Consider the following 24,514-nt stretch of genomic DNA (forward strand, 5'->3'; position numbering starts at 1 on the left):
ACCAAGGAGGACTCCAGTATTTTAGTGGGAACAAGCAGGCTTAATTGTGCCACTTTTTAAGAAGGTAGGCCATGGGGAGTGATTTCATTCTAGAAATAAAATGTACTGAGGTATTTAAGTATAATCTGAGCTGAGATGAATGAGTTTGGGACTAAGAAGAGAGGGCAAGGCTGGAATGTCCACGTGTTGGTTATTAGTAATTACAGAAATCTGAGTGAGTGTAGGATTAGAAAACCAACTGAGGGACTGGACTGGCTCAGCAGTTAAGAGGACTTACTGTTCTTGCACAGGGAACACAGTTCAGAGTTGAAGATTCACATGTTAGTTTACAACCATCTCTAATTCCAATTCCAGGGGATCTGATGCCTCTGTTGACCTCTGGGGCACCAAGTATACATAGACAAATATGTAAGCAAAACATCAATGCAAATAAAATGAAAACAAATAGATTTTTAAAATGATAAAGGAAGAAGGATTGAAGCTGACTCCTGAAGGAGTTGGAGAATGAACATCCAAAAAGATGACCGACTAGAAAGGCCTGGAGAGAGACTGCTCTGGAAGGTGGTAGCTTCGAACTGTGGAACTGTCAGTGGAGGACGAACAACAGAAGGCATGCCCAGAGAGGAAGTAGAACCAGAAATGAAAGTAACTGTTGATCTGGCCATATAGATTTACCTATGAACATTGGAAGGGACACATTCATTATGTTGGAGCTATAGCATGTGGGTATATTTTGAGAAATTAAGCTCTCTAGCCTAAGAGAAAATCAATGGATAACTTAGAAGTAGGGGTTTATTAAACCGTAGAAGCACTGAGACTACAATGAATGACCAAAATAACAATTCAGTGGAGAGGAGAAGTGAATTGAGGTGACCAGAAAAGGTAAGACCCCTCAAGAGAAGTAGACACCAGGACCTAGGATTGCCAGTGCATGGGAAGAGTTCTTTTATAAGATGGGTACTTCTTTATTCCAGTAGGATGTTGAATGCAGAAAACAATAAAGACAAAAACAAAACAAGTGCATCCACCAGCAGTGGGAAGATGGAGGGGCTGCAATCTGTTTATGTTTTCTAAATTCAATATCGAGGCTAACTCTAAGGGTATCCTTAGTGCTTGTCCCCTTTGTGTCCTCTGTTAAACTGAGTCCCTGAAGTCAAGACCAAGGCTCTTAGAACTTTTTGCCTCTATTATCCCTAAATCCAAGAGTGACATGGGACTCTTTTTGGAAATGGCAGATAACACATTAAGTGGCCTATGGTTCTCACACTTGGTCATCTCCAGTGGCTACAGCCCACCTGCTCAGCAGGGCTGATGTCATGAAAGCCAGCCTTACCTCATAAAGTGCCTTTTGATGCTGCTGCCAGCTGGGCTACTTAATGGCCAACTCCACGTGGCGCTTGATCATCTTTCCTTGGGGCCAACCATGCCCGCATATCAGGGCAGCATCCTAGGATCCCGTGGCTCTCAGGTGTTCAAAGAGCAACAATAAGGTAATGGTCCTGCTGGCTCCTTTTTCTTCTCTCTCTCTCTCTCTCTCTCTCTCTCTCTCTCTCTCTCTCTGTCTGTCTCTCTCTGTCTCTCTCCATTCTTGGCTCTGAAAGCCAAGCCAGGTGAACCTGTGGACAGATGTGAAATGTGTGAAGTGTGTGTACTGGGAAGAACTTTAAATTTTTAACAGAAAATGTACTATATATGTTACTCATAAAAAATTTAAAGGATAACACCTACACAAATGGTAATAACATAATAATTTAAAACATAAGAGATCTGCCTTAGACTGTGCCAGAAGTTAGCAAGACTCTGATGGATACTCCTTCTAGGATTTGCACCAGGATACCTGTATTTTGCTTGCTAATTCTTTAGAAGGGTACATGTCAATTATATGTTACTCCTGTGAGAGGATAGGATCACATGCTCACACACCGAATATTGTTTAGTCATAAACTCAATAAGACAATACTATGGCTACATTATTTAAAAGTTTATGGGCTGGTGAAATGGCTCAGTGGGTAAAGTTGTTTGCTGCCAAGTTCTATCTCTGAGACCCACATGGTACAAAGAGAGAACCAACTCCTGCAAGTTGGTCCATGCATGCACACCCAATAAATAAAATATGATAAAATGTTAACCTATCTTCCATGTCTCCATAAGCCTGACTCTTCATTACTCCATTTCCTTGTTTCCAGCCTCAAATGCATGCATCTGTATTTCTGAGTAATGTGCACTAATGACTGTGGTTTGGAACATGATTATGACTGATCCAAATCCCAGCATCAGTGCTAAGTTCTTCTCCATGAGATTTGGAACCACGTCAAATGTCGTTGAGTATATGCTGGCAGAGTCCTTGATGAACAGCCATGTCACTGATCAACATAAGGCACTAATTCTGCTGTATGATTGGACAGAGAGCCTGGAGACAGCTTTACTTGAGCTCTCTTCTCTCGATTGCCATTAATCTATACAGCACTTCTCCTTGGTCATTGCATCTTTTTATGGCCTTTCTCAGAATTGTGTTGTGTTATGTATAAAATATAACTCAACAAATGCCCAGTACAGGATTTAAATAAGTTTCTCATTTTTGTCCAGTTACCTGCCTCCAATACCGTGATCCCATCTTTAAGTCCTGAGGAACATACACATATCAGGCTGGCTTTAATTAGAGAATGCCAAAGCGTAAAGGTATTGCTCCCAACTTCAAGATTAAGTAAAATAGGGGCACTTTGGGGAACAAGAGCAAATCATCACCATGATGGGAAAATTTTAAAAGAAGCTTGCCTCTTAAACTTAGAATTATTTCTGGCCTATCTGACATAGTAGGCTCTGCTTGTTTGTTGTGTTTACTTCTAAGTACATTCCCTGAGCTGGGGACTTGTGCATCTAAACCATAAAAAACAATCAGTCATGGAAACAACTTTCTGACCTAAGTCCAGGTGGACTATCTATCCCTTCTTCCTCATCCTCTATGGTCACTGGATAGCTTAGCTGCCATCTTGCCTGTGGGTTCTCCTCTGTGCTTCCTCCTCCGTCACCTAGAAGCCACCTAACCATGAGTTAGGCCTGTCAACCAACTGATGAGCTCAGAAACAAAACACCAAGACATCTTGTATCAGTATTATTCTAAGAAAATCATTTTTAGGGCAAGAATTTGTCCAGAAATATCGATATCCTCTAAGGTATCAATAGTAAGGGCAGTTTTATGTTTAGTCTCAAATAAGGTAAAATGGAAAAAATGTTTAAGCAAGACTCTGTCCCTTGGCTGGGAGATGGCTCATGTGGTTGGCACAGCTCTTGCCTTATAAATATGAGGCTCTAATTCAATCTCCAAAATGCAGTTTTAAAAAACCCCACCATAAGTGGTAGGGAAGGTTTATAATCCCAATGTAGGGGAGATTCAAACAAGTGAATCCCTGACAGTCATTGGCCTGCCAGCTTACAGTAATCAGGGAGCAAAATTTCCTGCACCACAATATGAGAAGGAAGAAAATATCTTGAGGGAGAAACTTCATGCCTCAGACAAGTCTGCATTTTGTAAAGAAGCGAATTCATATAAAAGAAAAGTCAAAGGTCAAGACATTCTCTGTTCCTCACAAAGCAATTGCCTAGGAAAGTGCTTCCCTGGGAGACACACACACACACACACACACACACACACACACACACACACAGAGAGAGAGAGAGAGAGAGAGAGAGAGAGAGAGAGTTCCAAGAGGACAGGAACTTGAGAGTAGTATAAGCACTTTCAAGGTAGTCGTGACAAAAGAACAGAAGCATAAATGGGAGGGAGCTCTGCTGGTTTCTCTCAAAGCCAATGCCTGTCTTTTCTTTTTGGTTCTTTTTTTTCGGAGCTGGGGACCGAACCCAGGGCCTTGTGCTTCCTAGGCAAGCGCTCTACCACTGAGCTAAATCCCCAACCCCAATGCCTGTCTTAAAGGCAGAACATAGTACTCCATTGACTACAGACAGAGGATTTGGTTTAGGATCCCAGATACACAACAAAGTCATGGTTTTTCTTACCGAATTCACCCCTTAGTGTAGTAGCTTCTTGTTCCTGAGGATAGCTTCAAACTTCACTGAGCTTCAAACTAAAGCACTGATTCTCAACCTTCCTAATGCTGTGGTCCTTTAATATAGTTTCCCATGTTGTGGTAACCTCCAACTACAAAATTATTTTTGTTGCTACTTCATAACTGCAATTTTGATACTGTTATGAATCATAATGTAAACCAAACAGAAATGACCCTCTGTTGTAGTTGAGATCAAGTTTTATGTTATATTCAGTATAGGCAACCTACTGATTTTATTATACTATTATTTATGTATAAAGAGGTATGTATTTAGAGGACAGTTTGATAGTAAATCTATTTAGCAAAATAATGATAATAATAATAATGATAATAATAATAAATTTGCCTCTGGGAACTGTGAGATCCCCATCCATGGATTCTTGGCAGATTTACACAACCAGGCTCCACAATGCCTGTGAAGCAGGCATTAAATTCGGTAAGAAAACATTTGGTCGTCCCCATAACGTTCATGCCATTATTGTATTTATAGGCGACTTTAGGGTACTCATTCTTGCGTTTGTTTTGGTTTTCTATGTTCACCACCAGAGGTTCATTCTTTTGAATTGCCAATTCTAGGAGACTCCAGGTAAAAAGCCAAGCCCTTGGACAAATAACAAATCTTTCTTAGCCAGTGATGTGCTAACGCAATATATCATGTCATAGAGATTAAATATTAGGCAATTACTTTAATTAGGGTGGTCAAAGGATTGGAAGAATAAGCTGCTTAAAGTCACACTTCAGATGCTTTCAGGGATAGATCAGGCTGCACAGTGGACACTAAAAGTAAATGTCTGTTGTAGCCTAGAGAGCAGGACCTTACTATAGTAATTTGTGAACTATGGAGAACAATGGGCTGACCAACTAAAGTATTGCCTCTCAACCTTCCTAATGCCGGGACCCGTTAATACAGTTCCCCAAATTGTTGTGACCTTTAACTGCAAAATTATTCTGTTGCTACTTCATAACTGTAATTTTGCTAGCTATGAATCATATATAAATATCCTTGTTTTCTGATGGTCTTATGCTCCTGTGAAAGGGTCATTTGATCCCAATATTGAGAACTGCTGGACTAGAGCATGCTATTAGCTGAAAGGACTATGGTCCATCTGAGGTCTAAAGGATACTGATGCAGGCCTGTCTCTGGAGTCCTTGTAAAGAGGACAGTCTGGAACCTGGTAGACTAAATGGGCATGTCCAAGGGATTCATGTGACCATGTACAGTGAAGAAGGGCTCGAATATTTTGTCACTCATTCTGCTTTCAGGCACCATTTGGATGAACTATAAAAGTTTCTAAATCAGTGATTCTCAGCCTGTGGGTCATGATCATTGGAAAGAACATATTTCTGAAGCCTTAGGAACTGAGACACTCTGATTCAGTAGCAAAATTACAGTTATGAAGTAGCAACGAAAACAAATTAATGGTTGGGAGTTACTAAGAACCACTCACTGTTCTAGATCAGGAGGCTGTTTTTACAGGCCAAACACCAACTATCTTATGAGGCTTAAAGGGTCACAAAAGTTCAGCCATCTAAAATCGTTTCTTGCCTGGAAACCAGTTCTCAAAATCATCGGCCCAAGTTCAAACACATCAATGGGCATAGAAGTCTCTACTCACCAGAAGCCTTCTTATCTTCCCTTCCTCTGTTGCTTCAGCCATTTCATGTGTTAGGAGCTATGCATAGGCAAATGGGGATCCATCTGCCTGATATTCACTCAGAGTTAAAGAATATTTCCCAAGAAAAGTGGGTTCAGTGTGGTTATATCCACTGCCTAGAGAGAGTTCTTGGTTCTGTTCCCTACACAGAGCCTGGCACATGGCAACAGCAACTTCCAGAGCAACAGTATTTCCAAGCAGTTGGCTCTCTGAGATGCCCGTCCTTTCCTTCTTCCACAGCCTTCGGTGCAGGCACCATTTGAATCAGTCACAGCTGTGCCTCCAGCAGGCACCTCTGCTTTTCTCTGCTCAAATCATATTGGCGCCATCACTATTTAGAATACCATTGTCTTACTGACTTTTGTGGAGTTGGGAAATCATTGATTAAATCCAGATAGTCATAGACTAGCTGGGCCTGTTACGAGTCAGGCTGCATCTGAAAGACAAAATACACAAAGATAGAAAGGACAGCTCAAAACCCAGTTTTGAGATAGGGTCAGGACTGTCATGTCTACCTCTCTTGTGGCCACTGCTGTTTTGAATTTAGATGTTTTGACTTGTATCATCACAGATTAATGATTCCAGTCAAATGCTTGGGAGGAAGCAGACGTGTGTCTTCTTTTAGACTGCTGGGAGTTGTGGTTTAGGTCTACGTTCTACTTCTCTTTTAGGATACCTCATTTTGTGGTCCCCTGGGTGGTTTTTTGTTTTTGTTTTTATTTTTGTGAGGTTTTTGTTTGTTTGTTTTTTACTTTTAGGTTAATGAATGAACTCAAGTAAACACAAGGAGTAGGGCTGTTTTGATACAGGGATGTTATGACACAGTCCCCCAGATAAGAATGGAAAAGCTCTGTTTTTTAAGCTTGTTTCCAAGTAACATATAAATTGTGGCTTACTTGTGTGGGGGGAGTGATCTGGTATTTCATTTAATTTGAATACACATTTAGTAATAAGAATGTTATTTGCACTGTGATGTGGTTTTCTTGGCATAGCCTCACTGAAATGGTCTCCTTATGAAGAACAGACAAAATGCTTCAATGACAGGAAACAAATCTAGGCTGGTGACAGGGCTCAGCAGGTAAAAGGTGCTTGCCACCAAGCCTGACAACCTGAGTTCAGTCCCTGGGACTCAGTTGACGGAAGGAGAGCATCAGCTGCCATAAGTGACTTCCACATGCGTTGGCATAGTACATGCCTGCAGCACAGACTCATGATTCATAGGAGTAACGCGCGTGCATGTGCACACACACACACACACACACACACACACACACACACACACAAGTACATACCCAAACAAAAAATTTAAAGTTGTATATTTGAGTCGTGCACTCTTAAATATCCTGTAATACTGCACCCTGTCTTTTCACACTGTAAAAGTTCACTTAGTCTTCTATAAAGCTAGTGTAAGAAGGTAACAGGTGGCATAATTTCATTCTCTACTAAAATTAGAACTAAGCACTCCCATTTGACTTTCAGGGTCTCTTCTACTTAGACTCATGTAACTTTGCTCTTATTTTTTTCCTTCTGACAAATGTTTCCTTCAAGACTGCCCTTCAGCAGCTCTTGTCTATTGAGCCACACATTTCACCATGGTTTTCTTTACACTGAGCTATGCTGAGGCCATGCTCTACAGTGCCTCTGAAATTATCGTATTTATTCCACTTCTGTCAATAATTCTCTTCAGCTTTTCCATTAAGCTACTCCCCCATTGGTCCTAATCTTTACCCTCTTATCTTTATAGTGCTATCAAAACTATTAATTTTCATTGTATAAGGCGAGGCAATGGATGGGAGGCAGGCTATACCTACACTGATCGGAAGAAAAAGTTCCAAATGTTCACTTGCCTCTGTGTTAACCAAACCTGACCTAAACTGTCAAATGTCAGGTGTGCCCAACAGAGAGGGGCAAAACATGACCAAAAAAGTAAAAGATGCTGCATGGAAAATAGTATTAGAATTCTATCAGTGGGCAAAAAAATGGTTAAAAACATATGAAAAGTTAGTGGATTCAAGTTAAAACACACACACACACACACACACACACACACACACACACTTTCTCTAAAGCATCTATGTTTGTATTTAGCCTGAAAGGACTAGAGCAGGGGAAGGGTGAACCCTGATCGACACACCTACATAGTGACTATTTCTTACTTAAGTGCTTCACAGCGGAACAATGCTCATGTCCAACTAGACATTCGCTTTGAAAACGTCAGCTCCACCAGTCCTGTCCGAAAAGTTGATGGGAAAACTAACTCCAGTGCTTTGTCCTGTACAGAGTTCAGACTTGTGGGTTTTTCTTTGCCTTCCTTTGATTTCACAGTCCAGCTGTGGGCTGGCCCTGGCAAGCTCCATGTGAACAGGGCTTGTTGTCCTCCTGTGACCTCTGGAGACAACCTTCGCAGCCCCTGCCCTGCTCTGTTATGCTGTTATCCAATGCTGCCTGTTGCACATTGGGCAAGAGGGGGCACTTGGTTGGCTTTGTCAGGGTAGGGTCTCTTCTTGCTCTCCACCACCCAAACCCCACCACACACACAGACACATGCATATAAATCCGTCTCTGCCTGCAAACGCCAAAGAAAGAACTCAACTACTAAATCCCTAGTCATCAGGGTAATGGCTTTGACCACAAGCCACCGATTCTTCCATGAAATTTCAGACCAACAATAGTGAAGTTAATGAAAAAATAAATCAAGTTATCTTATCACTCTTCAGACCCACTAGGGAGCGTTTTCTCCTCAGCAACAGATGGCTTTCCTGCACCCGCCTGTAGCATTCCTTAGCAAGAAGATGCTACATCTAAGATTATGAAGTATGTTTCAGGTCAACTGAAGTTCAACCTCAAATATACAGCATAGAGAAAGCTCTCAAGAGTTATAGAGAACGCCATTCCCTTTTACTGTACTCATTTTCTCCCACATTCTTTGCAGTTCTCGGGGTATCTTCTGGCCTTTGGGCCAGCCTGCTCATTCACAAGTTTCCCTTACGAAGGAACCTGTATGATGATGTGATGTGAGTGTCTTCATTTCAGAACCCTGCCATTTGTTTTGCTTGCTATGCTTGGTTCAGTGCTGGGCTTGGCTTGTGATCCAGATTCCATATGGAATCTTAATAACTACATTCTTCTTAGAGTAAAATGAACTTCATGTTTTTCAATGGAAAGCCCTGTATTTAATTAATCTTCCAAGTGAATAAACGCTAAAAGACTGAGTAGGGAACCTCGAGGTGTCCGAGGTGTCTCAGAAATGATGGTTTATGCTTTATACCCTCTCTGTGTCTTGAATTCCCTGCTTCCCAAGTCATTCTGCATGGGTTATGCTACATGGCATGAAAACATGAGAAACAAACACTTGCTTACCTTGGTGAATGCAGTTTACTGGTGTAGTTTGGTACTCAATAAAAAATTACACCTCAGATAAAATCCACATTTAAGGGACTCACTCCAACTGCAGTTTTAACTGACCTCACCATTTGCTGTTTAGTCTTGTAGAATCTATTTTGCTCCTGGTAGAAATAATACTGGCTTCTTTTTCTTTTCTTTTCTTTTCTTTTGTTTTGCTTTGCTTTGCTTTACTTTTTATTGTGATCTTGTTTTCCATTTTCTTCGTTAAGAAGCTGCGCAAAAGCTGTGATTTAAGGCAGGCTGATTCTAAAAACATACATTATTTTATCGTGTTTTATTCCCCAAAGGATAAAATACCATTCACTTACGTTGTTTCTCTCTTCATGCCTCCCAGTCCTACTAAAGAACATTTGAGCAAAGGTGCCTTTAATGTCACTGGAATCTCTTGTGACTCTATTTTTGCTTTAGTTGGGGAGTAGTTCTAATTGAATCACTGTTACATTCCACAATACCCAATCATATCATTTTAATTCTTGCTGTCTCAGAAATCTGAATCTCTTCATTCCCTGAAAATCACACTACTCAGGAGATAAAGTTCCTCTCTGTGAACTCCCCAACCCTGATTTTCCTACAACTCCCTTCCTCTGACTTCATCCTCCTCCTCTTCCTTCCCTTTCCTCTGATCTTCAATCCACCCTCGATCCCATCTCTCACTGATGGTGGAGGAAGACCCTGGTTTACCATGCTGTCATAGGAACCTTTCTTGATTCCACTCAGCTTTCATTTCCTTCAATCCTTTAGGAAAGCTCTCCTCTCCCGTAGCTCTGATTTTGAGTTGAGGGTTCTGTGGTTTGCTGGTACTGGGAATCAACATGCTTTAGATTTTTCGTTACCTTTTCTCCTCCATCGGGGCCGAATGCTGCTCATTACCCTCTGACATGTAAACCAGTAGAAATCTCACATCATTTGCTCACCGGCCCAATTCAGTTTTCTTTAACATTTTACAGAGTGATGACTCTGCCTTGCTGGACCAGGAGGCAGGGTTTTCTCCAAAATTATAGATGGAGCTTTTCTCTCTGTGACTCAGTTCCTAAACTAAAAATTTAAAACTTTCTCTGTAAATTTTTTACATATAGTTTCATGTTTTCAATATTTTTTCTCTATCTTTATTAAATTGAGTATTTCTTATATACATTTCAGTTGTTATTACCTTTACCAGTTTCCAGGCCAACATCCCCCTAAACCCTCCCCCTCTCCTTCTATATGGGTGTTGCCCTCCCCATCCTCCCACCATTACCGACCTCCCTCCAACAATCCCATTCACTGGGGGTTCAGTCTTGACAGTAACAAGGGCTTCCCCTTCCACTGGTGCTCTTACTAGGCTATTCATTGCTACCTATGAGGTCAGAGTCCAGGGTCAGTCCATGTATAGTCTTTGGGTAGTGGCCTAGTCCCTGGAAGCTCTGTTTGGTTGGCATTGTTGTTCATATGGGGTGTCAAGCCCCTTCAAGCTCTTTCAGTCCTTTCCCTGATTCCTTCAACAGGGGACCCATTCTCAGTTCAGTGGTTTGCTGCTGGCATTCGCCTACGTATTTGCTGTATTCAGGCTGTATCTCTCAGGAGAGATCTACATTTGGTTCCTGTCAGCCTGCACTTCTTTGCTTCATCCATCTTATCTAGTTTGGTGGTTGTATATGTATGGGCCACATGTGGGGCAGTTTCTGAATAAGTGTTCCTTCAGCCTCTGTTCTAAACTTTGCCTCCCTATTCCCTCCCAAGGGTACTCTTGTTCCCCTTTTAAAGGAGTGCAGCATTCGCATTTTGGTCATCCTTCTTGAGTTTCATGTATTCTGTGCATCTAGGGTAATTTGAGCATTTGGGCTAATATCCACTTGTAAATGGGTGCATACCATGTGTGTGTTTCTGTGATTGGGTTACCTCACTCAGGATGATATTTTCCAGTTCCATCCATTTGCCTATAAATTTCATGAAGTCATTGTTTTTGATAGCTGAGTAATATTCCATTGTGTAGATGTACCACTTTTCTGTATCCATTCCTCTGTTGAAGGGCATCTGGGTTCTTTCCAGCTTCTGGCTATTATAAATAAGGTTGCTATGAACATAGTGGAGCATGTGTCTTTGTTATATGTTGGAGCAACTTTGGGGTATATGCCCAAGAGAGGTATAGCTGGGTCCTCAGGTCCCAATGTCCAATTTTCTGAGGAACCTCCAGACTGATTTCCAGAATGGTTGTACCAGTCTGCAATCCCGCCAACAATGGAGGAGTGTTCCTATTTCTCCACATCCTCGCCAGCATTTGCTGTCCCCTGAGTTTTTGATCTTAGCCATTCTCACTGGTGTGAGGTGAAATCTCAGGGTTGTTTTGATTTGCATTTCCCTTATGACTAAAGATGTTGAACATTTCTTTAGGTGCTTCTCAGTCATTCGGCATTCCTCAGCTGTGAATTCTTTGTTTAGCTCTGAACCCCATTTTTAATAGGGTTATTTGTCTCCCTGCGGTCTAACTTCATGAGTTCTTTGTATATTTTGGATATGAGTGCTCTATCAGTTGTAGGATTGGTAAAGATCTTTTTCCCAATCTGTTGGTTACCATTTTGTCCTCATAACAGTGTCCTTTGCCTTACAGAAGCTTTGTAGTTTTATGAGACTCCATTTGTCAATTCTTGATCTTAGAGCATAAACCATTGGTGTTTTGTTCGGGAAAATTTCTCCAGTGCCCATGTGTTTGAGATGTTTCCCAACTTTTTCTTCCATTAGTTTGTGTGTATCTGGTTTGATATGGAGGTCCTTGATCCACTTGGACTTAAGCTTTGTACAGGATGATAAGCATGGACCGATTTGCATTCTTCTACATGCTGACCTCCAATAGAACCAGCACCATTTGCTGAAAATGCTCTTTTTCAGTTGGATGATTTTGGCTCCTTTGTCAAAAATCAAGTGACCATAGGTGTGTGGGTTCATTTCTGTGTCTTCAATTCTATTCCACTGGTCTATCTGCCTGTCTCTGTACCAATACCATACAGTTTTTAATCACTATTGCTCTGTAATACTGCTTGAGTTCAGGAATAGTGATTCCCCCTGAAGTCCTTTTATTGTTGAGGATAGTTTTAGCTATCCTGGGTTTTTTGTTATTCCAGATGAATTTGCAAATTGTTCTGTCTAACTCTATGAAGAATTGGATTGGAATTTTGATGGGGATTGCATTGAATCTGTAGGTCGCTTTTGGTAAAATGGCAATTTTTTACTATATTAATCCTGCCAATCCATGAGCATGGGAGATTTTTCCATCTTCTGAGGTCTTCTTCAACTTCTTTCTTCAGAGGCTTGAAGTTCTTATACAGATCTTTCACTTGCTGATTAAAGTCACACTGAGATATTTTATATTATTTGGTACTATTATGAAGGATGTCGTTTCCCTAATTTCTTTCTCGGCTTGTTTCTCTTTTGTATAGAGGAAGGCTACTGATTTCTTTGAGTTAATTTTATACCCAGCCACTTTGCTGAAGGTATTTTTCAGGTGTAGTAGTTCTCTGGTGCAACTTTTGGGATCACTTAAACATACTATCATATCATCTGCAAATAGTGATATTTTAACTTCTTCCTTTCCAATCTGCATCCCTTTGATCTCCTTTTGTTGTCTGATTGCTCTGGCTAGGACTTCGAGAACTATATTGAATAAGTAGGGAGAGAGTGAGTGGCGTTGTCTAGTCCCTGATTTTAGTGGGATTGTTTCAAGTTTCTCTCCATTTAGTTTAATGTTAGCTACTGGTTTGCTGTGAACAGCTTTACTATGTTTAGGTATGGGCCTTGAATTCCTGTTCCTTCCACGACTTTTATCATGAAGGGGTGTTGAACTTTGTCAAATGCTTTCTCAGCATCTAATGAAATGATCATGTGATTTTTATCTTTCAGTTTGTTTATATAGTGAATTACGTTGATGGTTTTCTGTATATTAAACCATCCCTGCATACCTGGGATGAAGGCTACTTGATCATTATGTATGATTGTTTTGATGTGCTCTTGGATTTGGTTTGCAAGAATTTTATTGACTATTATTGTCAATTTTGTGGAATAGTTTGGATAGTAATGGTGTGAGGTCTTCTATGAAGGTCTGATAGAATTCTGCACTGAACCCTTCTGGACCTGGGCTCTTTTTGGTTAGGAGACCTTTAATGACCGCTTCTATTTCTTTAGGAGTTATGGGATTGTTTAAATGGTTTATCTGTTCCTGATTTAACTTTGGTACCTGGTATCTGTCTAGGAAATTGTCCATTTCCTACAGATTTTCAAGTTTTGTTGAATATAGGCTTTTGTAGTAGGATCTGATGCTTTTTTGAACTTCCTCTGATTTTGTTGTTATGTCTCCCTTTTCCTTTCTGATTTTGTTAATTTGGACACACTCTCTGTGTCCTCTCATTAGTCTGGCTAAGGGTTTACCTATCTTGTTGATTTTCTCAAAGAACCAACTTTTGCTTCTGTTGATTCTTTGTATGGTCCTTTTTCTTTCTACTTGGTTGATTTCAGCTCTGAGTTTGATTATTTCCTGCCTTCTACTCCTCCTGGGTGTAATTGCTTCTTTTTGTTCTAGAGCTTTTAGCTGTGCTGTCAAGCTGCTGATATATGCTCTCTCCTGTTTCTTTCTGCTGGCACTCAGAGCTATGGGTTTTCCTCTTAGCACAGCTTTCATTGTGTCCCATAAGTTTGGGTATGTTGTACCTTCATTTTCATTAAATTCTAAGACTTCTTTAATTTCTTTCTTTCTTTATTCCTTGACCAGGTTATCATTGAGTAGAGCATTGTTCAACTTCCACGTATATGTGGGCATTCTTCCCTTATTGTTATTGAAGACCAGCTTTAGCCCGTGGTGGTCTGATAGGAAGCATGGGATTATTTCTATCTTTCTGTATCTGTTGAGGCCTATTTTATGACTGATTATATGGTCAATTTTGGAGAAAGTACCATGAGGTGGTAAGAAGAAGGTATATCCTTTTGTTTTAGGATAGAATGTTCTATAAATATCTGTTAAGTCCATTTGGGTCATGGCTTCTCTTAGTCTGTCTATGTCTCTGTTTAATTTCTGTTTCCATGATCTGTCCATTGATGAGAGTGAGGTGTTGAAATCTCCTACTATTATTGTGTGAAGTGCAATGTGTGCTTTGAGCTTTTGTAAGTTTTCTTTTATGTATGTAAGTGCCCTTGTATTTGGAGCATAGATATTTAGGATTGAGAGTTCATTTTGGTGGATTTTTCCTTTGATGAATATGAAGTGTCCTTCCTCATTTTTTTGATGACTTTTGGTAGAAAATCGATTTTATTCGATATTAGAATGGCTACTCCAGCTTGCTTCTTCTGACCATTTGCTTGGAAAGTTGTTTTCCAGCCTTTCACTCTGAGGTAGTGTCTGTCTTTGTCTCTGAGGCGTGTTTCCTGTAGGCAGCAAAATGCTGGGTCCTCATTACATATCCAGTTTGTTAATCTTTGTCTTTTTATTGGGGAATTGAGTCCATTGATATTGAGAGATATTAAGGAATAGTGATTGTTGCTTCCTGTTATATTCGTATTTGGAGATTATGTTTGTGTGCTTGTCTTCTCTTTGTTTTGTTGCAAAACAATTAGTTTCCTGCTTTTTCTAGGGTGTAGCTTGCCTACTTGTGTTGGGCTTTACCATTTATTATCCTTTGTAGGGCTGGATTTCTAGAAAAATATTGTGTAAATTTGGTTTTGTCATGAAATATCTTGATTTCTCCATCTATGTTAATTGAGAGTTTTGCTGGATACAGTAACCTGGGCTGGCATTTGTGTCTCTTGTGTCTCTTCCTTTGGTTTTCTATATCCAGGGTTGACTCCCCTTGTACTTTCTTTATTGCTTCTATTTCCATTTTTCATTCCTTCACGTGTTTGATTGTGTTTTCCTGTAATTCTTTCAGGGATTTTTGCATTTCCTCTCTATAGGCTTCTACTTGTTTATTTGTGTTTTTCTGCATTTCTCTAAGGGAGTTCTTTATGTCTTTCTTAAAGTCTTCCATTATCATGATCAAATGTGTTTTAAAATGTAGATCTTGCTTTTCTGGTCTGTTTGAATATTCAGTGTTTGCTTTGGTGGGAGAATTGGGCTCTGATGATGCCATGTAGTCTTGGTTTCTGTTGCTTGGGTTCCTGCGCTTGCCTCTTGCCATTAGGTTGTCTCTGGTGTTACCTTGTTCTGCTATTTCTGACAGTGGCTAGACTATCCTATAGGCCTGTGTGTCAGGAGTGCTGTAGACCTGTTTTTCTGTTCCCTTTCAGCCAGTTATGGGAACAGAGTGTTCTGCTTTCAGGCGTGTAGTCTTTCCTGTCTACTGGTCTTCAGCTGTTCCTGTGGGCATGTGTTCTGAGTCCACCAGGCAGGTCACTTGGAGCAGAAAAGTTGGTCTTTCCTCTGGTCTCGGGCCTGAAGCCGCCCTTCGGTGCTGGGTTTCAGCTCTCCGTGAGGGCAGCAACCAGAAGGGCCTGCCCTGCCTTTTCTCAGGTCCCTGTGCACAGGGGGCCCAGATGGTGTTAGGCGTTTTCCTCTAGAGTCAGAAATGTGGGTAAAGAGTAGTCTCCTCTGGCTTCCCAGGCATGTCTGCCCCTCTGAAGGTCCAGCCCTCCCTCCCATGGGATTTGGGTACAGGGAGCTGTTTGACTGGGTCCCTTCAGATCTGGGAGCAGTCTGGACTGCAGGGCACCTGCAGCTTGAGTGCCCTTTTCTTCCCATTCCCAGAGGCCCTATACAGTTTCCTCTTGGGCCAGGGATGTGGGCAAGGGTGGGCAGTACTGGAAGTCTCTCCTGCCGTGCAGTCTCAGGGGTGCTCACCTGTCTGGGCGATGAGCTCTCTCTCCTACAGGGTTTGGGAGCAGGGAGCTGTGGCTTCAATATTCTTATTATGGGCATTCTACCTGTATGACGTCTCCATGCTCTAATGGCATTTTGCTATTTAAAATATCCTTTTCTGAATGAATAGTTCTAAAAACCATTTACATCGAATGACAGGCCTGTTTCCTGGTTTGGCTAGGCTTAATGAGGCTAAATTCTAGGACTATGTCAGTCTCCTTGAGTCTCCAGAACACAATCTTTTCCTCTCCCTTCAGTTTATGTTTCTTCATTTCTCCCATTCTGGTCCTGTTACCTTCCTGAATAAAATATTTCCGCATCTGGTTCCGTTCTGCCCTTGTCTACAGAACAGCCATTTATTGGATGTCACAATCATGTTGACCTGCTAGTCACACACCACCAGGTTAACACCCCTGACATACAGTTATGGCTTACTGACTATCTCCTATCACAGTAAAATCCCTATCTCAGCTCGGGTCTCGTAGCTCCCCATGTCCGTGCAGCCTCTCACCTATCGACCTACCTAAGCTGCCTCCATGGAACATAAGACATGGCAGCTTTTCTGTTTGCTAACTGGTCACATGGAATACTTTTCCCATTCTTTTACTTGAAGTCTATTTGTATGGTTGTGTTCATAAAAGTGTAATAAAAACAAAGTTGGATATTGTCCTTTCTTAGTGTGGAAAATATGTTCTCTATAACTCTAACTACTTTTAATTTGAATTCTTCTGGCTTTTTGAGACTGAGTCTACCTCTTTAGCACAGGCTGGACTAGAACACATTATGTAGCTTGAGCTGGCCTTGAACTCATGACAATGTTCCTACTCAACCTCCTCACATTTCCTAAGATTGGGTATGAGCCCAGCAGCATGTCTTTAGTTGTTGCTTAGACTATTTGTATTTACTGTAATTATTGTTTTAAAAAACAGGGGTGTTTGAGGAATACTGAAGAGGCATCAGTGTAGGCAGTGACAGCAATACTGCCCCTGACCAGTTATCAACACATTTGGCTTTATTTCTAGCTGTCTTCCTTTATTAATCCTCTCAATCACCATGTTTGAGTGGGTTGGTGTTTCTCTTTTATTACCTTTCCTTCTTTGTGGCTCAGTTAATGCATCATGTTTGATGTTTGGTTCTCCATCTCACCTGTCAACTTTCGTGTCTCCTTAACACACCTGCATGCACTAGTGGTTACTATACAAGTGAAAATAAATGCCTCTGACTTACAATATTCATATTTTAAAATTATTTCAAGAAAATATAAGCAAATTAATATTTATCTATTTTGTTTTTTTGCTCCACACTGCATTATTGACAACTATCACTTGGTTTGTACAGGTACAATACAAACTCTGTCTTAGATATTTTCACCTTAAAAAGTTCATTAACTAAGAGACATAGATTAAGAGAATAAGAGTATTCTGTATGGTGAAACTATGAATACTTCAAAACATATTTTATTGACTGACCTATTTGTGTTTTATATTATTCCCCCATTGCTTCTTACAGAACAAGACTATTTGTTGATATTTCCTTTTGTAATTTAAAACTTCTCTTAAAAATTTTGGTTCAATAATCTATCAGTAGTGGATCCTTTAACTGTTCTTCTGGCCAAAAATATCTTTATTTAATCTTGTTTTGAAGACTATTTTTACTAGACTAAAATTCTGAATTGACATTGTTTTATAGTAGGTTAATTTTGTTTTCTCTTATTATTAAAAAAAATATGAGGTTGTTATTTTGTGGCCTCCACTTTTCTTTCTGCAGAGATTCCATGGGAAGAGATATGTGGGAAAGAAGTAAACTTATATAGTATGTAACATATATGGAACAATTTTATTAGAGACTTCTGAAAAACTGTATGCTATAGCCTTAGTGATTTATTTATCCACCAACTCTCATCTACATGATCTACTTTTATTGTTGTTGTGATCAAATACCTGACAAGAAGCAGTTTAATGGAGAGTTGATTTGGCTGTAACTTGAGGGTACATTTACCACAGCAGCAACTGGAAACTTCTTCAAGGACACACTCAGGGGTGTCTGAATGAGTTGACAAGGAGGATTGACCACCATATCCTATGTCAACTTGACACTGCTACTTTTAAGCTATACCCTTCCATGCCCAGTCTCAAGGGCTCCTACTTTTCCTATAACGGAGAGTTCATAAAGAATCACAGCAGTCTTGATGCTGTCCAAAAGCCAAAGTCAAAGTCCATCAGAGACTAAAGACAATCCCTTAATCATGAGTCCTCATAAAATAAAACGGACACACATTTCTACTATACATTGGCAGAAAACACATTCCTATCCAAAAGGAAGAAACTGAAATCGCAAGCAAAGGTCGGGCCAATGCAACACTAAAATAATCACAGGAAACACCAGTCCCTGCAGCTCTATGTTCCATCATCTAGAAATTTGTTTGTTTGTTTGTTTAGTTATTTGTTTATTGGAGTATGTGTGTGTTCACATGCTCATGGAATGCCACAATGTGCACATGAAGGTCAGAAGACAACTTGCAGGAGTTTATTCTCTCCTTGTATGGGTTCCAGGGGTCCAACTCAGGTTCGTCAGGCTGCGTGGAAAACCCTTCTACTCTCATCTCCCAATTGGAGGCTCATTATGCTGTCATATGGGATTCCAAATACTATTTACTATAGGGTGTCTTCCCACATCAGTCATACCTCTTTGGAAGTTCCCTCAAAGACATACTCAGAGGTATGTCTCTGGGGTGATTCTAAATTCAGTCTATTGGCAATGAAGATCACAGACAAGATGCTGGGTATTCATCTACCAACGTGATTGGTGGTCTTGCCTGTGGTGGATAATACTCCAGACTCAGAAAGTAGGTGCAGGTACTTGCAGTAGAAAGAAGCTGAGGAGAGAGTGTGCAAAGGCCTGTTTCCTGCTTTCCGATGGCACCTTCATTTCAGACATATTGACACATTAGAGCTTGATGTTACTGACAGGAGAATTCTAGCCTCCCTTCCTATTGTGTTGCCCAGCACTACACTCAGACATAAGGATTAGAAGATCAATCAATCTTATAAACAATGAGAATGCAATCCAGATAATGCTTCTTTATTCCCCTCCAAGGTCATATCCACTCATGTAACAGCATAGTTTGATCTCTTAACTGCCAAAGAAGTTAAATTCACCAAAATGGTTGGAGTTTTCCCTCCTCCTCCTCCTCCTCCTCCTCCTCCTCCCCCTCTTCCTCCTCCTTTCTTCTTCTTCCTCCTCCTCCTTCTCTCCCTCTCTCCCTCCCTCCCTCCCTCTCCCGCCTCTGTGTGTGTGTGTGTGTGTGTGTGTGTGTGAGTGTGTGCGTGCACACACGCAGGTGTTTGCCTGCACATGCCTTTGAAATTTAGAAGGAGTTATAGACAAGTGTGACTTCTGGGAACTGAATTTAGGTCCTCTGCAAGAGCAGTTCTCTTAATCACTAAGCTATCTCCTTTGCTCTGATAATTGGAATTAACAATGTTGACTTTCCATATTACTTGATTTTACTGTAACTTTTCCATACTTTATCTAATGAGTTATATTATTTTCAGCCAACGATGATAAGGCGTCCACCGACAGTTGTTTGTTACATCTGTGGCCGTGAATATGGGACCAAATCTATTAGCATCCATGAGCCACAATGTCTGAAAAAGTGGCATAATGAGAACAATTTGTTACCTAAAGAGCTAAGAAGACCAGAACCCAGGAAACCAGAAATCAGAACCATTGCCGGTGAGTTCTTACAGGAGGGGTTGAGGAAAAGAATGAGTTCAGAGATTTTTTTTTCTTACAGTTCAACAAACATCTGGAATCAGCAGCACTCACTGTCTTGAATGAAGTCAGATTTGATTTTTAAAAGCCATTATGGAATGTCTGTCAGTGGTATCTCCAGAGGCTGACAGATAGAGATGTTATGTTCTGCAACACCCAGTGAAAGGGACCCATGAGAATTTACCATTTTTTCCTAATGACTTTTGTATATTTTCAGGCATGATACTTTTTTAAAAACATAAAGCTTTAAAGACTTTTGAGAATATTCACAGACTTGTTTCATTTATAAATAAATGTGTCTTGAGCACCAAACTCAAGATGCCTACCAGGTTAACTAGTCAGGTTACAAAATTGAAAAAAGTGTTTCTTGTCTGAACAAAGAGGGGAGATGCCCCCATCCAGCTGCTGTTGCCATCAAGAAAGTTAGCCTGAGAGAGTTATATGTTTGAGTGAATGCAAAGGAAACCAGAAAGCTAGACATCTGGATGGAATGTTCACATTTTTATTTTTAATTTTATTTATTTCATTTTTGCAGCCAGTATTATAAGGTGCTATTCACCCCAAGTGAAAGAGGAGCTGTACTTTCTCATATGAGGGTTCACAGAGTGCTGTGTTTCCTCAGAGTATGAACAGAGTTAAGAAAAGAAAAATACATGTCAAATTATATTGGTAGACATGTATTTATATAATTGCCATTCCAACTCAGTTTCAATGATCATAGTTCTATCATTGATGGTTTTTTTTTCATTTGATTTCCTCATTCTTTATGGGATATTTTAAGAGAAGTATCTTTCAGTGTTCTTTTCCTGCGTTGTCATAGCTACTGCACAGGCTGTTTCTCATTGGCTAGTGTGATCTGGGAAGAGATGATAACCCATGGAGTGACATCTAGGCTGCTTTCAGTTCTAGATACTATTGAAACCGAGCTATTTACAGTCCTTGGCAAGAGGGGACTTAAAGGCTGAAAAGGAAATTCAGAAAGAATATACTGGGGCTGGAGGGATGACTCAGAGCTAAAGAACACTGAACTGCTCTTGGCGGAGGACCAGAGTTCGCTCCCAGCATCCACATGGCAGCTCACAACCATCCATAACTCTAGTTCTTAGAGATCCAGCACACTCTTCAGACCTCCTCTGGCATAATGCACACATGTGGTACACATACACATATGCAGCAAAGCACCCATACACATAAAATAAAATAAAATAAAATAAAATAAAATAAAATAAAACTGAACTCTCCACTCATTGAAATCATAGCATTTGACTCTGGCGAGTCTACCCAGCACTTCTGACGTGGCACACAAAATAATCTTCCTTAATTCTCTGTTTCCCTTATTCTGCTTGATCTTTATCACCATATGGCTAGAAAAAGTGGGAATGATCATGGGCAATCCCTGGGGAGTGTGGGGAGTGAGTGTTTGCCATTGTTAGCGAATGGCTAGATCCTGTCATTTCACTTACTTGCACTTTTCCTCTTGGCTTCATGCTACTTTTATCTCTGAAAGTGCCTTTCTCCTCTACATAAATAAAATTGGCATTTCTTCCCCCACACTCAGTGCAATGCTTCTTTTCCTGGACCCACAGTCAAAGGTCTATACAGAAACGTTGCAATGAAAAAGTCAATGCTACTCTTAACTCTACAGAGTTTTTAAAGCACTGAAAATGCACATTCATGTGCTGGAGAGATGGCTCAGCCATTAAGTACGTAGATTGTTCCTCCAGGGGAGGGACCTGAATTCATTTCCTTGCACCCATATCTGGCAGCTCACAATTGCCTGTAACTCCAGCTACAACACATCCAATATCTCTGGCCCCCAAGGCATATGTATTCATGTGTATACACACACACACACACACACACACACACACACACACACACACACACACAAAGAAAAGCAAATCTTTCAACACACATTTGTGATTTATATAATAGTGATACTTGCTTTATCTAAAGGAGAAATACCAGGCTGCATGGGGTTGAAATCTCCATTAAAAGCAGGCATGCTAAGAATTTAAAGGATTGTTATGGTTGTGTGAACCATTAAGATAGAAATCATGGACGTAGTCTAATGTTTAATGGAGTAACATACACTGGCCAATGATAAAAACAGATCCATTTTGAGTGCCTGGCCACATTTGAGGGACCTAGTTTCAGAGATTTTGGGACATAGTCAATTTAATGTACTAAAGTCATTCTATTTAAATAAGGCTTATTAAAGTTAAACCCCACATTGTTCCTCTAAATAAAGCCATATGCTTTCTCTCCCGTGTGCCGCCAAAGAAGATTACACATTTCTCAGCTCTTTTTGTTTGATTAAGGGTACTTCTTCCCCTCAGTTTCTTTTCTTTGCATTCTTCACTTTAATTGGTTAAAGAACATCTGTGGTTATGGCCATGAAAAGATGATATTTTTTTAGAGTATAATTCGTTTTAAATTCACTCTCAGTTGTCAGTTTGGGTCTCTAAAAACATTCCATGGAACTATTGTGTAGAAGGAAAATACAAACACAAGTTCTTTTCCCGTTGTAAGTTTTGTATTTATAACCAACAGAAAGGAGCCAAAAGTTATATTTGCAAGATAACAATGTGTAAGCAAAGATGTTAATAATTAGTGAAGAATGCATATCATAACAAGAAACTACATTTCCCTTTTTAATATTCAAAACACAAAAAGCCTCCAGTTCATAGCTGAAAGAATGCTCATCACTATTTACTATTTATTTATTAAGTTCTGGCGAAGTCACATGATTTGCTTGAAAACGCCAGTCAAAAGGTATTCCCTGTGACTGTTTTCTATAAACAGTAGAATATGGTTTCCGAGATTGTAAACTAACCCATTTTACCATTTTATTTTCCTTTTCATATATATAATATTTTCCCCTCCCTCTTTTCTTCCTCTTTGCAGCCAAAGGATTCTACGATCTTGACGCCTTAAATGACGCCGCTTGGACAAGTGCCCAGAGCCAATTGGTTCCCTGCAACCTTTGTGGGCGGACCTTCCTGCCAGACAGACTAATTGTTCACCAGCGATCTTGTAAACCCAAAGCCTCCAAGTAAAGCCCTTTCCTCAGCATCAAGAGTTGTAGAAGTGAATGCCTTCCAAAATGAGGGCGAAGAGATGGCGGGGAGAGGAAGCCAGGAGAACTGGAGTTGAAGGAGCACTGGCTAAGCCTGGAGGGACCAGCTCTGTGTGGAGGTGGCCAGGTTATTTCCAGCTATTAGGGGACCTTGTCACACTTTGTGTCGGGAAGAATTACTAGCAGGCTGCTTCTTATCAGAGTTGGAAGTTTTATCCAAAGGACATTTCTCAGGCAATTGTTGCCAGATTTCTCTCATTCTGGTTTCCTCAACAAGGTTTTGTACCTCAGAGTGAGGCCTGTGCCTGGAAAACAGAGGCTTAAAAAGGAGATTTGAGGCAATTCTAGGTTGTAGCAGCACAGACTTCCTTCTCTCCTAATCCTTTGCTTTCTGGCCCATGGATGCTTTTACACTGACTGAGAAGTTTCCTTTCCTTGTAGAATCATCTGACAGGATAGATTAACTTAAAAGGGCTGAAAGATGTTAATTGTGATAAAACTGTGTTTAGCGAGGTTTCTAACAGTAAGAATTGCTGCCTCACAAGAGATATTGCCTGACCATAGCAGCAGCCTCACATGTCAGGAGACCACTATAAAACAATTCATCAAAATGGGTGGAGGATAGCTCTTTCCTCCGGTAGAGGTCTAGCAAGGGTTCTTTATGCCCTATTTGGGTTTTATAGATTCTTCATTGTTTTTTTGTTTTTTTTTTTAAAGCCTGCCAGGAAGTTGGGTGCCTCCCCGCCCAGGCCCACACACCACAAGTGGGTTGTGAAAGAGCTTTGTATTTTTAAGACTTTGCATGTGTTTTAATCCAGGAAAGGCTCTCCTGGAAGGAGGCCTGGGGCCAGAGAGGTGCTCTGCCCAGGAAACTCTGCTCTCCTGGGCAGCATTGGCTTTGACTAGACTCCCAGCATTCTACTTGAGATCTTTGTTCACGATTGGGCTCAATTTCAAGACCATGAAGATCCACTGGGTTCCCGAAGTTCTTGCTTCTACCAGCTTACAAAGTGCAGCCAGTTATAAATCACAGGCGAATTCATTCAACCTTATATTTTGGTCCTACATTCTACTTATTATCTGGGCTTGGGTTAGGATAATTGTGCCAATCACTCTGTTTTCTTTTCCATTTGCCAGAAGGAACCAAGAGATGCTTTTTTTTAAGCCTGGAGATGCTCTGAAACAAGAATGCTGTGAAAGACTTGGCAATTAATGGCTCCATTTAATGCTGGCTCCCTTCTTTCAGCTTTCTAACCTAAATGATGCTGTGTAGCAGGGGGTGTCCAGGAATTGAGCTAAGGGTTTTGTATACAGCAACGTATGTACATCTTGTATCAGCCCCATAAATAGATGGAAGTTATGCTTACTTTGCAAGTGAGAGAACCCATACCTAGGCTAAACAGCTAACTCAGGGTTACACAAAGATTGAGGTAAGCAACCAAATAAAGAAACAAACAGTACTAGCTGAGTTTTCAGGCTAGCTAGAATCTGTTGCTGTTTATGACAGACATCAGCATTGATTATCCGACAATGATGACATTTCTCCCACAATATCTAGTAACTAAGGCAGCAAGAATCCTGCCACCCTTGTCATTCTCCTGCTCCTCTAGATTTATCTTGGGCTGAGGTGAAAACAAAATTTGGAAGTAAGCCATCTTACAGGTTTTGAAAGATATTTTATTGTTTTGCTGATAAGTGGGGGGGAGAGGGAGGGGAAGGGAGA

The 24,514-nt window shown here is 40.5% G+C and overlaps 1 protein-coding gene across 2 annotated transcripts; it reads left to right on the plus strand.

Moving 5' to 3' along the window:
• The first annotated feature begins 1,334 nt into the window (after positions 1-1,334).
• On the plus strand, positions 1,335-22,791 carry Zfp475 (zinc finger protein 475). Of its 2 annotated transcripts, NM_001109125.1 has the most exons (4): positions 1,404-1,490; positions 17,706-17,750; positions 19,493-19,673; positions 22,620-22,783. In NM_001109125.1, exons 3-4 carry the CDS (start codon positions 19,499-19,501, stop codon positions 22,769-22,771), a joined length of 327 nt encoding a protein of 108 aa, NP_001102595.1. In that variant the 5' UTR covers positions 1,404-1,490; positions 17,706-17,750; positions 19,493-19,498; the 3' UTR covers positions 22,772-22,783. The 2 variants fall into 2 exon arrangements, with proteins under 2 accessions (XP_038952972.1, NP_001102595.1); XM_039097044.1 differs by lacking the exon at positions 17,706-17,750 and having other exon boundaries at positions 1,335-1,490; positions 22,620-22,791.
• Positions 22,792-24,514: the final 1,723 nt, after the last annotated feature.

The sequence above is a fragment of the Rattus norvegicus genome, chromosome 18 (genome assembly GCF_036323735.1).
Source record: "Rattus norvegicus strain BN/NHsdMcwi chromosome 18, GRCr8, whole genome shotgun sequence".
In the NCBI taxonomy this organism is placed as follows: Eukaryota; Metazoa; Chordata; class Mammalia; order Rodentia; family Muridae; genus Rattus; species Rattus norvegicus.